Here is a 15151-nt window from a genome sequence, read left to right as displayed (position 1 = left end):
GGACAAATGTGGGCTACCTGGCTACTCCACATCAACGTGTAAGAATTTTGTTGGGGTACACAGTTGAGCCGAACTCTGGTTCAATCCCTGACGTGGTAGAGATGGCATGGGAGATAATCTCTAAGTCTAGAGACAGGGATAAACAAGCCCTGAGCATAACCTAGTTTGGCCCTCAAGCAAAAGAGGGTAGAGTCACAAACATTCTACCCATAGCAGAGAGCTAGGGGACAATTATATCCAATATAGAAGTATTAAAAATTCAATACTCATTTGTGTTTTTAAAAACTCAATAAAACAGGAATTGATGAACATTTCCTTAATATCAATCAATCTAGCTATAGAGATACATTACATACACAATACATACTTACACCAGTATTGCAAAGCCAGCCTCTTGATGGAGAAATCAAAGAGAATTTCAAGGTAAAATTAGAGATAACGGGACCAGAGTGATATGCAGCAGTAGTGTTTGTCTTATACTTGATTGACCCAGAACAGACCTGTATTTGATCCCAGGCATCCCATATAGTCCCCCAAGCCAGGAGCGATTTCTGAGCACGTAATCAGGAGTAACCCCTGAGTGTCACCAGGTGTGGCCCCAAACAAAAATAAAATAAAATATATAAAATTATGGATAAGGATATAATTCCATTGCCTCTATTATTATTGAACATTATGTGAGAAATGTTAACTACTGCCATAAAGAGAAAATAATTAGAAATATAAGAATTTGATGAAGTGGGGCAGGGAGCTAGCCCAAAGAAGTGAATTGTGTGGCTTCTATGTGAAGGCCCCGGGTTTGATGCCTGCATCATATATTTGCTCTTAGTACCACTGGGTTTGGCCTTGGAAGCCCTGGCACTGTTGGAAGAGAGCATCAGATCCACAGATCAGAGGGAAGATTGATCGTTTAGGACTGCTCAGCAAGGCTGACGAAGGTAAGAAGTGGATCCTATGTCCTCAAGCACTGTGATAGAGCACTGCCTCTGCAGAATCAAAAGAAGCATAAAAATGTTCTTTAGGATATATCAGATTTAAATATTTAGAAATTCTAAAGAAATCATGAACTAGGGGCCAGGCGGTGGCGCTAAAAGTAAGGTGCCTGCCTTGCCTGCGCTAGCCTTGGATGGACCGCGGTTCGATCCCCCGGTGTCCCATATGGTCCCCCAAGCCAGGAGCAACTTCTGAGCACATAGCCAGGAGTAACCCCTGAGCATTACCGGGTGTGGCCCAAAAAAAAAAAAAAAGAAATCATGAAATAAATATAATGTAATAAACACATTCCTGCTACTTCTGTGAATTCATTTATTTATGGCTCTCTCTGTCATTCAAGTTCTAAGTCATGTATCACATGACTTTGTGCTTTCACAATCTATTTTCTTTCACATTTTGCAGACCCCACTCTTATGTAAGCAGTTGTCAAATCATATAGCTATTATCTCCGCTGTATTTTTTTTCCCTCTTAACCATCTTCAATTTTTCTCCTAACCTGCTTACTTTCAACATATAATTTACCTATCAATGACTTTTTTTTTGTTGTGGTTATGGTTTTTTTTTTTTTTTTTTTTTTTTTTTTGGTGACACAGCTACTGATGCTCAGGGGTTATTCCCAACTCGGCATTCAGAAATTAGTTTATGGGCTCAGGATACTATATGGGTTGCCAGCTACTGAACCTGGGTTGGATGCATGCAAGGCAAACACTTTACTTGCTATATTTTATATCTAACCCCATATCACTGTGTCAAGAAGCAATTCCCTGTGATACAAAGTCAGAACTTAATGACCAACATGTCTATGATAGAATCTCCATTTCTATTTGCAGTCTTATTTCTGCCTAATCCTTTAACTAATACTGCTCAGTGGACTTAATTATGACAGATCCCATATATTCCTGTACATCAGTGCAATAGATTGAGAAGCCTCAGAAACACTGTCTGAAACAATTGTCCTTCTCCCAAGTCATCACATAACAATACCTAGCACATGTTGTGGAGGTACTAAAATTAAATATTTTACCTACACAGCTTGGTCCAAATCTCACAGTTGTTATTTTTCTTTTCTTCTTTGATGTCCACAGTGTTTTTACTTTTTTTTGGGGGGGGGCACACCCGGAGACACCCAGGGGTTACTGCTGGCTATGTGCTCAGAAATCGCTCCTGGCTTGGAGGACCATATGGGACACCAGAGGATCGAACTGTGGTCCCTCCTGGGTCAGCTATGTGCAAGGCAAATGCCCTACCTCTGTGCCACCACTCGGCCCCTGCTTTTATATCTCATATTTTGGTTTTATTGACTACTAGATTACAAGCTTCAAATGGGCAGAAAGTAATTTGTACATATTGCTATCATTTGCAACATAGCAGGCATTGAATGATACTTTAGCGAATAAGCCATGACAATTACCTGAGTGATATGAAAAAAAAAGGTTCAGCAATTGACATTATTCATTATCACATCAAGAAGTGATGGACAGATAGCAAACTTTTTAGTTTTCCCTTGTGTACTGGACCAAATGTTAAAATCAAACTTAAAAAGCAATAGCCGACTGTATTCAGAATCCCTTCATTTAATTACAATGTCCTAGCTATGACAGCAACAAAAAATATTGGAGACATTTAAGGATCAAGAATTATAAGTCTGAACCCTAAAGTCCGATAGAGCTTTCATGTATTGATGGCCTTTTAACTTTTATTTTTATTTTATGTTTTTTGGGGCCATACCCAGCAGTGCTCAGGAATTAATCCTGAGTGCTCAGGAAACCATATGGGATGCCAAGGATAGAACCCGAGTTGGTCATCCATCGTCTTGCACAGCAAAAAGCCCTTTTTATCCCTTTGTTCTTTTGACAGGGGTGGCCCCTAACTTTTAATTTGCAATGCCATTTTTTTTTTGGTGGACATGTGGTGGCAGACTGAATCTAGATCCTCTTAGGTGCAAAGCACAGGGTTTACCAACTGAGCAGTGTCCCTGACTCTTCAAAACTTTCAATACTTATATTGTTCCATATTGATCCTATAACGAGGTTAAACTCCCTTTACAGAAAAGACCGTGTGAAGCTGGACATATGGACATATTTTGAAATGGCAGCATTCATTCATTCCTTGTCTTGGAAAACAGCTGTCAGTGGGAAGGCATTAGCAGAAGCTAGACTTAAAGTAGACAAGGAAATGTAAAGAGTTCTGAATGCTGGTACAGAGAATTGCTTTCTTAGACTTTTTGGGAGGTGCTGGGACAGATAATTGCTTTTAGTTGTTTGACCACTTTTCCCTCACATCCTAAGTCTTACAAAAGGGGCAACCTCGTGTCAGGACACACTTCAAACGACTTGAACCTCGTCTTGCTGCTAATTTGAAGTGCAAATGCGTGAAACATAAACTATCTAGAGCCTGCAATCTGCAACCAAAGAACTTTTCGAAAAAGCAAAGCAAAGTTGAGGTAGATGTCTCTTTTTTTATCTTTCACAGGCCAAAAGACCCAGAGAGGATCCTGCTTCAGAGACGAGACCTGGGGTAGGCGGGCCTTCCGTGAACCAAACCCCGCCTTTCTACTTCCCCCGTCACTGATTGGTGAAATGCCTACGTGAGGTCCCGCCCACGGCTCGGTGTCGCCCACTCGGCGCGTCCCGCCTCCCGCGGCGGTGGGCGTGCCCCGGGGGCGCATGCGCGTGCGTGTCGGCGGCGGCGGACCGGAAAGGAGGCGGGGCAGGCGGCCGGGCGCGTCCCCGGAGCGCGCGCGCGCACCGCTGGCAACCCGTGAGGCGGCCGGAAAGGAGCCGGTACTCGGCGTGAGGCAGCGGCGGCGGCGGCGTGCGAGGGGCTGGTGAGGTTCAGCGAGAGCAAAAGGAAGAGAGAGCGAGGCGGCGTCCGCGATGAACACGTTGCTGTCGCGGGCGAACTCCCTGTTCGCCTTCTCGTTGAGCGTGATGGCGGCGCTCACCTTCGGCTGCTTCATCACCACCGCCTTCAAGGACCGGAGCGTCCCGGTGCGGCTGCACGTCTCGCGGATCATGCTGTGAGCGTGCGGGCGGAGGCCCGGGCTGTGGCGGGGCGGTGGGTGGTGCGGTGGCGGGCGGGGGCCACCCCCGGCTTCCCGGGCTTCTCTCAAATTCCAGCCCGGAGCGTCCGTGGGCCGGCGCGGCCGCTTCCTTCCTGCGCCTCACTTCCCCCGCGGCGCGCGCGGCCAATGGGGCAGCAACACACCAGCGCCCGCCCGGGCGGCCCCCTCCCCCCGGAGAGCATTTTGGGGGGGCGTCTCGGTCGTTTGGCCCCCGAGCTTAGCCGTGGCCGGACACCTCCCCTTTGCAACTCTCCCGCCCCAGCTCTGGAGTTGTTGCAGCCCACTCCACTTGCGGGCTGAAGATGCACCCAGAGAGCATGGAGGAACGACTTGCTTGGGCCAGTGGCTCCCGGGGCAGCTTATTTGGGGGGAAATTTGTCTTTGAAAAACAAAAAAATAAGCAGCTACTGTTTGCAGTGAGCCTGTGAAAAATGTCAAGTCAATCAATAACTAAAAAAAAAAAAAAGGCCAGAAGAGAGCAAACTGAGCTGTGTGGGGAGTGATGCTGACATTTCCTGATGATGGCCTTGCCCCAAGACCCTCCTCTCTTTATATAAGTAGCAATATATATATATATATATATATATATATATATATATATATATATATATTCCGATTCAAAGTGTTTCCTCCGTATCACCCCCTTTTCGCCTCATTTTCCTAATTCTGTTATCCCAAGTTTTTTTTTTTTTTTTTTTTTTTTCTCATGTACTTCGACCTTGATTTCTTCTTTCTTTTCTGGTTAGGATATTGGTAGCAAGCTTATTTAGCGACCTCCGTGTTCATTTTTGTTGGGCTTTTTTTTTTTTTTTTTTTTTTTTTTTAATAGGTATTTTGTTAGATCCCACTCTTGTCCCTTTGCACAGCTCATCTCTTTGTTGAGCCCTTCCAGGGCTCTGGAAGAGTTTGGAAGATTGTCGTCTCTAGGAAAATCACTTGCTGTGGTGACTCTTCTAGCTAATGGCTTACCAATTTATTCTGGCCCTGGAAATGTCAGGAAAAGCAAAGCAAATCCTAAACCAGTTTACAAACACGGAAGGTCTGGTTTTTTTTTTCCCCCCCCCCCCCCCCAGGGACCTGGTCCAGGTGGATAGCAAACAGGTAGTTACCATTTTGTCTTAGATTTTCTGCACCACTTGGTTGACATATGTTTCTCCTATACCAAACTTGTTTCACAAAGAATTTCACCTTTCATTTCCTGGAAGGTTCTCATTTCTTGGGGATTCTTGTCTGGTTGCTGCAAACCAGATTTTTCTGGTGGGGTGCAGTGTTTGGCTTCTTTGTGAGTTTTCAGGTTCCCTAGTGTTTTCCTTGATGCTTTCTGAACTATCTCTTGCACCTGTTTGCATAACTGGCGCTTTCTCACATTATTAGAAGAATGACGTGGCTTTTATAGGTTTTGTGTTTTGGAAGCTGATGATAACTTCTGTCTTCTAGAAAAAATGTAGAAGACTTCACGGGACCCCGAGAAAGAAGTGATCTGGGATTCATCACGTTTGATATAACAGCTGATATCCTTTGAGGAAAAATATGGCCTTGCCTTTTCTATAGTATAATATACTATATTACAATACTCTGCATGCGTGTGTATGTATTTGTGTGTGTGTGTGTGGTAGGTATGTAGTGATTTGGAGGTACAGTGAAGTTGACTGTTCATTTATTCATTTTTTTGCTTGGAAATTTCTGTCCATGTGCTTTCATTAGCAAAAGTGCATTTGAATTTAATATGGGAAAAATGACACAAGTGCTCAGCCCATCTAGGAGAATTTCTTGTACAGTCTTTCAAATATGTTCACATTTTGATAGGGAATAATGCAAAACAATGAGTTGTGACTTTCATTGTTTCATCCTCCAGTGTGATTATCAAAATAATCATTGGCAACATTTTGTCATTATAGTTCTTGATTTTAAAAACAAGAACCAGAGAAATCTTAGCATTTAAGATAGTTACTTAAAATGGGAATGACTGAAATATTTGTATTTTATCTTTAGACAACTCTAATTTGGGGGTGGCAAATTTTTCTTTTTTCTGGGTTATTGATTACTTCCTAGTATTGTTACCTGTTACTCCCAGCCTTATCTGTCTTTTTAGGACTCCAGGATTATTAGTGTTGATATGAAAATTGTTGTTGGTAGTGGTGATTTTGGGGGGGGGGGTTGGGGCCACACCTGAAGGCGCTCAGGAGTTACTCTTGGCTTCTGAGCTCAGAAATCACTCCTGGCAAGCTGGTGTGGGGGACCATATGGGATACTGGGGATCGAACCAGGGTCCGCCCTGGATTGGAATTAAGATTGAATTGAGTGAATTTATGTCAGGCAACTAAACAGTTGAAGCAGATTATGAATTAGGGGGCTGATCTCATATGACTCTCTACTACCTTAAGATTACCTTACATTTTTTTTGGGGGGGGGTCACACCTGGCAGCGCTCAGGGGTTACTCCTGGCTCTATGCTCAGAAATTGCTCCTGGCAGGCTCAGGGGACCATATGGGATGCCAGGATTTGAACCACTGTCCTTCTGCATGAAAGGCAAATGCCTTACCTCCATGCTATCTCTCCGGCCTCAAGATTACCTTACATTTTATCTTTAAATAGTAAATTGTGGGATTTAGAAGTAGACTGGGCATTGTTTCTCAGATTTGTTCTTTGGATTTTGTTTTCAGGGGGGTCACACTTCGTAGTCTCAGGATAGTCCTGGATCTTGTGCTAAAAGGTAATCTCTGATAGCAGTTGGAGGACCTTATGGTTGTTGGGAATCCAGCTGTACTTGGCCGGCAACACCCGTAATACTTGTACCAGGTCTCCGGATATAGGTATTAAAAAGAATTTTTTGAAGGCAATAGAATGTACCTATAGAAAAGTATTCTCAGGAGAGATAGCATGGAGGTAAGATGTTTGCCTTGCATGCAGAAGGACGGTAGTTCAAATCCCGGCATCCCATATGGTCTCCTGAGCCTGCCAGGAGCGATTTCTGAGCCGAGAGCCAGGAGTAAGCCCTGAGCACTGCAGGGTGTGACCCAACACCCCCCCCCCCCAAAAAAAAAAAAAGTATTGTCAACTTTACTACCTTGCATGCCTTTTACAACTCTTTTTAAAAATTGAATTGCCATGAGATACATCGTTACAAAGTTCTTCATGTTCAGGTTTAGTCATACAATGTTCCAACATCCACCTCTACACCAGTGCACACTTCTTACCCACCAGTATCCTCAGTTTCTCTTCTGTGTCCCCCTCAACTTGTTTCTATGGCATATAGCACCCCTTTTTTCCTTTGACCACTGTGGTATGCTATACTGTTTTTAAAAGGGTACCTACAGTTCTTGTCCAGAGTGATCATTTCCAACTATTTTTGTCATACTGGCCCCTGCTCTCTCTCCATCTTTGTAGCATACTTCCAGCTATGGACCAGTTCCCCTGGGCCTCATTCTCATGTTTTTGGGTATTCTCATGAGTGCTATCATTCTGTGTCTCTTTCCCTCTCCCTGTGACTCATTACACATTTCACTCATGCTACCCTTCTTATCTTTGTGTCTATAAAAGAAGCTCTACTAAGGTTGGGTCTAGTGGAAAGAAATGGTGGTAACTACCTGGAATACTTAACAGTGAACATTTTTTTTTTTTTTGATACCTCAGCTGCTAGATTAACATTCTCAAAGTCTTATTTTGTAGCTTTTAGTCACATTTCTAGTCAAATTTTTTTTTGTTTGTTTTGTTTTATTCAAACCACCGCCACAGCAGGCGGTGTTCAGGGTTTACTCCTGGCTTTGTGCTCAGGGATTAATCACTTTTGGAGGTGCTGAACTTGGGTCAGTTGCTTGCAAGTCAAGCACCTTACCCCTATATTTTCTCTCTAGCCCCTAGTCAGATTATTTTAAGGCTGCTGCTCAAATTAAAAATGGTAGCTTTTCTAGGTTTGGGATGCTGCCTAACAGAACAGTACATGAGTAGCATCTGTGACATCCGGGGTTCAGTTTCCAGAACTGCAAATAAAATTGGGCATCCTTTTTTACAGTTGAGGAATCTACTCTTAGACGACACTTGTGAAACAGGGACTATAGTATTTAAAAGTAGAGTGTAATGAGAACGTTGCAATCAGTTTGTCAAGGCACATGGTAAAATGACTTGCCAGTTTTTATTTAATGCTTAATAAGATTCAACTATTGGTCCAATTTAATTTCCCACTGTTAGCATTATTATAGTTAATTCTGACCTCACTTTTCGCTTTTCCCATCTAAAAAGCTTAATGAAACCAGATTGGTTTTAGCTGCATATTTCTGTCAGAGCAGTTTGGATTGTTGGCATGAAAGCAACCTGACTACTTATTATACTTGATTTAATTATGTGAGCCTAAATCACAGTTCACTAGCACTAAATCTAAATTGTGATGATTGGTTATATTTTAGAGTTCTGGTGGAATCAAATGTGTTTGTATACTGAATTGTTTTGTTTTCTGATTGAGCCAGTGTACTAGAAAACTTTCATAGCTTTCATTATTAATCAAAGTATTTTAACTAAAGCTAAAATGTTGTTTTGAGGGGGGTTGGCTAATATTATGTCACATATTTGTGGCTCAGTTTGTGTCTGAATAATAATAGCTTTATTGAAAAGTTTTGCTGCCTTATATATGCTCCTTAATTTATTTACATCTAGAGAATATATTTGATTGGAATGTTAAACAGTTATTTCTTTACTTGTCAGCAGAATATTCAACAAAAAATAATGTAAGTATTTCAGTGCGGGGAAAAATAGTAGATATTTTAACCTTGTTCTTCATGAAGAAATATAGAATCTCTACTTTCAAAATAATTTATCTAAGAGACAGTGACTACCCCCTACTTTCTTTCCTGCCAAACTAGAAATAGAAGTCTGCATATACATTTTTCCATTTCAAATAGAAAAAAAAAATCCAGCTTTACGTAGTAACCATTATATGAACTAAAATTATTACAGATATTCAGTTCTTTGAAGTCAGATAGTTCCTTGCCTTTAGTAATGTCCAGGTAATCTGAAAGGTGATGAAGGGTCTGTAGTGAGAGGTTGAACAGGCTATCTTCCTCTTTGTTTTTGCTATTGTGGATTATCACATCCAGTTTGCACATCAGTAATTTGGGCCCGGAGGGTACAAGTGGTAGGCACCTGACATTTTTGCTGCCACTGGCCTGATGGGTCCCTGGCTGGTTACTGGCACTAGGATTCCCCAATTTTACCAGGTGCTCCCTTGGATGTCCCCAAGCATGGAAGGGTTTCTGGGATCTGCAAGGCTGGAGCATCCTCACGCCCTTGCACTTAACCACCAGCAGCCCTGGGTTGAGCATCACTGGGAAGAGTTCCTGGGCCTCCTGAGCACTGCAGGGAAGATACCCCTAAAGTAAACCTCTCCTCATTATCTGAAAAACAGTCTTAGCAGATGGAAGATCATGGTGCTAATAAGCACATGTAAACGTGGAAAAGTACAAACGCAGTAAGTTCCCTCCTTGATGAAGCTCAGGCATACATTTAGAAACTCAAAGAAGTCCCAGGCAGATCTAAGGAAATGTGGAAAAAATTCAAAAGTCAAAAAGAAATGCAAGCTCATATTCCTTATCAGTGGTGATTCTCATACCAGCACATTTGTGTTAATGTATGTAATTCATGTATATTCTCGCATCTGTTGGAGTTGGCGCAGTTGGTGATGTCAGGAACAGTTGGGGTGTTGCTGCAGAGTTGGTACTAGGAAAGGGGGAGGTGGTACTTAGTCTTTTGTAGAAAGAGACAGTTTTCTAAACTTGATCTCTCCAGAGCTTTTGTTAGAAATAGATGTCAAATTATCAAAACCCAGGATATTTAGATCTGCACTATTCTGCTGTGGAATTAAAAGCTGTAAAAGTAAATTTGCTAAAATGGAGCCTTCCTAAGAGATTTGAAATACAAAACGAATTACTCTGATGAGAAAAATTTGTTATAATTTCAAAGTTGAAAATCTGAACTTAATGTTGTTTTCATCTGAGTTACCTTTACTTTGTTATCAACATAGTCTTGTAGATATGAGCTACATTTTATTTGAAATATTTGTTTTGAAGAGATTACAAGTTAATGAACCATCTGTTGATTTTCTTGATTAGTTAAGTGGAATTTTTAGCACTGCAATTCATTGTCTGTTTTGAATATATCTTCTAATATCAGATATTCTTTTAGGTTCTCAAAGTGTTGGAAATTTTAGTTTCTGAAATCTGCATTTCAGAATAACACTTTGTTTATGAGATTTCAACAAATCAAAATTATCAAAATAATTGTTTCTGATGAATTGGTCTAAATTATTGTCATCATTCTTTTTATTTAGCATGAATAGAAAATTACGTGAATTTGGGGTTTCTGCAGAGTAAATTAAATGTCATATGTGTGTGTGTTTCTTTGGCATAGCTTTGATTCTTTCAATCTTTATATTTTATTTGTTAGAGGCTTTAAAGTTTAAGTTATGAACTTCATTATAAGTGCTGCCTCACATTTCTTTTTCGTAAATGTAGTCTTCACATAGTAGGCAGTTGATATTCCAAGCTAATGGGCAATAGCTTAATAAAACAGATTTCTTTGAATTTAACAACAGTCATAAATGTTTTCTCCTCACTTTATGTCCTTAAATTTTCAAAGGAATCTTTATGAAGAGACATCAAAAATAGGGGTATAGAAGAGTTGTTTCACATTTAGAAAATTGTCATGAAAAACACTGAGCTTATGAAGAGATTTTCAAAAGGCTTCTTTTGGTTTCTTGAGAATGTACAAACCTTGCAAACAGATACTGCTCTGAGGTCATTAGGCAGTAGTGATCTAATGCCACCACTCTTGCTTTTCTTTGTTTTTTCGGCCGCATCTGGTGACGCTCAGGGGTTATGCCTGGCAATGCGCTCAGAAATCACTTCTGGCTTGGGGGACCATAGGGGACGCTGGGTCTGTCCTGGGTCAGCCACATGCAAGGCAAACACCCTACCACTGTGTTATTATTCCAGTCCCTGATGCCACTACTCTTAATTCTTGCTGGTTCCCCAACATCATACAGGACCCATGCTGAGCCTGAAGTGGAAAGTATCAGGAATGGTACAGTGAGAAGTGAATGAAAAGTTGTATTTTTGTGGGGGCAGGAAGGGGTAGCTCCTGAGCAGTGTCTAGGCGCAGTGATGGCTAACCTTTTTGAGCCCGAGTGCCCAAACTGCCACACAATGCCTGGTCCTCCCAATGTCAGTCCGGCTCTGTTGCCAGTGAGCTGCAAAGCAGACACTGGCATGCCTGCCTCCTACCGCGCTGCATATCTTAATTGCAGACCCCTTCCACGTGCCATCACTGACACGCGTGCCATAGGTTCGCCCATCAAGGGCTGGGGATCCAGAGGACCCAAGGGTGATTCTTGGCCAACTGGCATAGCATTTCAGTGTAAGGAACCCAGCATTCTCCTTGGGCGCTGGAGTACCAGGTAGAGTACCTAGTACTGGTACCTAGTACCAGTACCAGCTGGAGTACCCAGACCACCCCAGCTGTGCTCCAAGGCATCCAGTGATGCTTCTGGGATCATGTAGTTCCATAGCCTGAATCTGGGTTGGGTTCAGTGCTCTGCATGTACTGTAGCCCCTTGCTATCTCCAGCCTTGGAAAAGTAATTTTGGTCTTGTTTTGGAGTTACATCCAGTGATGCTCAAGGCTTACTCCTGATTCTTCACTCAGGTATTACTCCTAGTGATGCTTGGGGGTAAGGGGGGCCACTTTTTTGGGATGTCAGGGGATTGAACTTGTTAACTGCTCATTCAAGGCAGATGCCTTACTCATTGTACTATCTCTGTGGTCCCCAAAAATTGATCTTTAAAAAGGAATTCTTTGTCAGAGAGCCTGTTGGCTTTTTAATTTTTATTTATTTTTTGTTTTTTTGGGCCACACCCGGTGACGCTCAGGGGTTACTCCTGCCTATGTGCTCAGAACTCGCTCCTGGCTTGGGGGACATATGGGACATGGGGGGATTGAACTGTGGTCCATCCTAGGCTAGTGCGGGCAAGGCAGATGTCCTACCACTTATGCCACTGCTCCAGCCTGTTTCTTTTTTTAAAGAGTATTTAGCCTAAAGTTTTACATTAAATTATGAAGCCTTTAACTAATACTATTGTGGTAGCAAAGGCAATGATTTTATTTAGGGAAGTAACTTCTGTTCAGAAAATTGTATGGCTCTTTTATCTATATATTAGTTATTTGCTTTGTATTCTCAAAGATCTTAATAATTTCATGGAAGTTGGATTCATTAATAAGGTTGTTTACCTTTACCTGAAGTGGCAGAGATGCTATTTCTGAGGAGTTATCTAATTAAATTTTTATTTTAATGCAGGCTCTGAACCAAGTTGTCCTTTGGGACAAAATTGTTCTCAGAGGTGATAATCCGAAGCTGCTGTTGAAAGATATGAAAACAAAATATTTTTTCTTTGATGATGGAAATGGTCTCAAGTGAGTAATTTTCTTTTTTTACATTAAAAATTGAAGGTGAGAAAAGGATTAAATGTAATTTTATATTGATGAAAAATATTAGATGATACACTGTAGAAAAATAAGCTTTAGTCTTTCTGAACTGGAAGTTTGGATAGAAGAAGGAACTGCTGTGGTTGCTGGGATTGAAGATTAATACCTGGTTCTCTTATAGCATGTAAAATGTAATTGTCATGCTAATAAAGGCCTTTAGGAGTAAGGCTGTCATTGTTGAAACATTTCTTTAGGAATATAAGAGGAACTTTTTTTATGAGGAAACAAGGCTTGATTTAGGATGCTAAGGTTTCCAATTTGGTTCTCTGACCTTCCCTGAACCTCAGCTTTCCTTTACACAAAATAAAGAAATTAGGGGCTGGAACAATAGTACAGCGGGTAAAGTGCTTGTCTTGCTTGAAGCTACCTTTGATGCTTTGATCCCATATGGTCCCCTGAGCCTACCAGGAGTGATTGTTGTGCTCAGAGCCAGGAGTAACTCCTGAGCACTGCTGGATGTGCCTCCCTCCCAAAAAAAAGTAAAAACAGAGTATTTAGTAACTGAAGAAGGATTTTAGCTCTTGTTCTGAATAAAAACGAGTTTTAAGGAAAGGCTTTTTTGTTTGTTTGTTTTTTTGTTTTTGTTTTTGTTTTTGTTTTTGGACTATACCCGGTGGTGCTCAGGGGTGACTCCTGGCTGTCTGCTCTGAAATTGCTCCTGGCAGGCACGGGGGACCATATGGGACACCGGGATTCGAACCAACCACCTTTGGTCCTGGATTGGCTGCTTGCAAGGCAAACACCACTGTGCTATCTCTCCGGGCCCAGGAAAAGCTTTTTAAATCAGACTTTTTTTTTTTTTTTTTTTTTTAATACAAAATTTCAAACACTGAGAGCTTGATTGTGTCAGGCTTTCACCATCCAGATATTGGTAGATTTAATTTTTAAATAATTGTTTTTATATCTCTCACTTCACTCATTCTGTTTTACTACTTTAAGCAGTTTGACTTCTATCTCTGAATACTAACTCTGAATGAGTCTGGGTAGGTCAAATAGAGTTCTTTTTTCAGATTATGATTTCATTTAGGTTTAGTTGGCTGTAACTAAAGTAGTTGATACCTAATTACTTGGGAATGTGTTCATTGAATTAGAAGTGTTTTTTGTTGACTTCTATTTATTCTATCTTTTTATAGGGGAAATAGGAATGTCACCATAACACTCTCTTGGAACGTCGTACCAAATGCTGGAATTCTACCTCTTGTGACAGGATCGGGACACGTATCTGTCCCATTTCCAGATACATATGAAATAACGAAGAGTTATTAAATTATTCTGAATTTGAAACAACATATTTTTATACGTAATGAATCATATCTCATTTATATCTTCTCTTGCATCTTCAGTTGTTTTTGATTGTTATTGGGGGAAGGTGTGCAGAACTAACACCAGAAGGCACATTTGGAAGGTAAAGGTATTAAACTCAGTTTTAAAAATGAAACAAAATGGCCAACAGAGCAGAGTGTTAAACTAGGGCAGCTACACAATAAGGATAGCAAGAAGTTGTATTTAAAGTAGTTCCTGTATTACTATTTTTAGGCAATATAACATGCACATGAAGGAAAATTAAAACTTTTAGGTGCCCGTGGAGTCGTAAGAACTCTATGCTTTGCATTCATGCAAGTGCCCATTGAATATGTCTTAGAAGTAGATTTTTGCCTTTTTAGAACATGTCTGATTCTTGAGGAAATTCATAGGGTTATTTGTGAGAAGTTGTTTATAAAATAAGCAAGATTATTTTGATAGGATTTAAATCCCATCCAAAGTGGTGGGATTTTATTCCATTTGATTTAGAAATACCTGTGATATTTGTTACTTCTTGCAGGTCACTAGTAACTTTTTCCACTTAAAAAGACTAAATACCTCTTGATAGCCTGTAACTCATTCTCACTCACTTTTTAAGTCTCAAGTCAACCAAATATGTGTCTTTCAGTTGCTTTTGCTAAAAGTGTTTCTCTGTGTTCTGTAACTTTTTTGGCATTGTCATCACAGTTAGAAATATTGGCATGGTTCATTCTCTGAGTTAGTGCAGTTCTCTTTAGTGCCACTGAGTGGCAAATATTTACATTTTTCTCTAGATCTGCTCTGGAATGGTTACTGGGCGTGGTAGTCAGTGCATGCCGCTGTGCTTTCCAGTTACAGGCCCTCTCACATGCCATCTGTAATGATCCTCATTGATCGAAGGAGCAGTACAACTGTCAGCTTTTGGCAGATGAAGAAACAGAAACTCAGAGGTTGATTGAATTGCTTCATTAAAGCGTTAACCTGGAAGTGAAATGAAAACTTAAATTCAGATCTGATTTTGTATTTTTAGTCAGTCCTTTCCTCTTTTACCTCAGATTGTAGACTAGTGAAAATGCACTTAAATTTTTATTTCAGCTTTTGTTACCTTGGCACCTTTCTACCATTCCTAGAACTCTCTGTGGAAGTGACTAATTTTCAAGCTGCCAACCAACTTATACAGAGGTAATATCTCATTGCGCTCTCTGCATAAAATAGTGTTCAAAATAATTGCAACCCAGATGTGTGTGAAAAGTCTTTTTACAGGCTACTTGGTTGAATATCTCAT

At 40.9% G+C, this 15151-nt stretch overlaps 1 protein-coding gene across 1 annotated transcript; it reads left to right on the top strand.

Moving 5' to 3' along the window:
- Positions 1-3795: 3795 nt before the first annotated feature.
- Positions 3796-13907, top strand: SPCS3 (signal peptidase complex subunit 3). Its single transcript, XM_049771312.1, has 5 exons — positions 3796-4012; positions 5495-5570; positions 8704-8778; positions 12398-12513; positions 13719-13907. Exons 1-5 carry the CDS (start codon positions 3870-3872, stop codon positions 13849-13851), a joined length of 543 nt encoding a protein of 180 aa, XP_049627269.1. The 5' UTR covers positions 3796-3869; the 3' UTR covers positions 13852-13907.
- The last annotated feature ends 1244 nt before the right edge of the window (positions 13908-15151 follow it).

The sequence above is a fragment of the Suncus etruscus genome, chromosome 4 (genome assembly GCF_024139225.1).
Source record: "Suncus etruscus isolate mSunEtr1 chromosome 4, mSunEtr1.pri.cur, whole genome shotgun sequence".
Taxonomy (NCBI): domain Eukaryota; kingdom Metazoa; phylum Chordata; class Mammalia; order Eulipotyphla; family Soricidae; genus Suncus; species Suncus etruscus.
The sequence above is the reverse complement of the archived record's forward strand: the minus strand, read 5'-3'. Positions and strand labels throughout refer to the sequence as shown.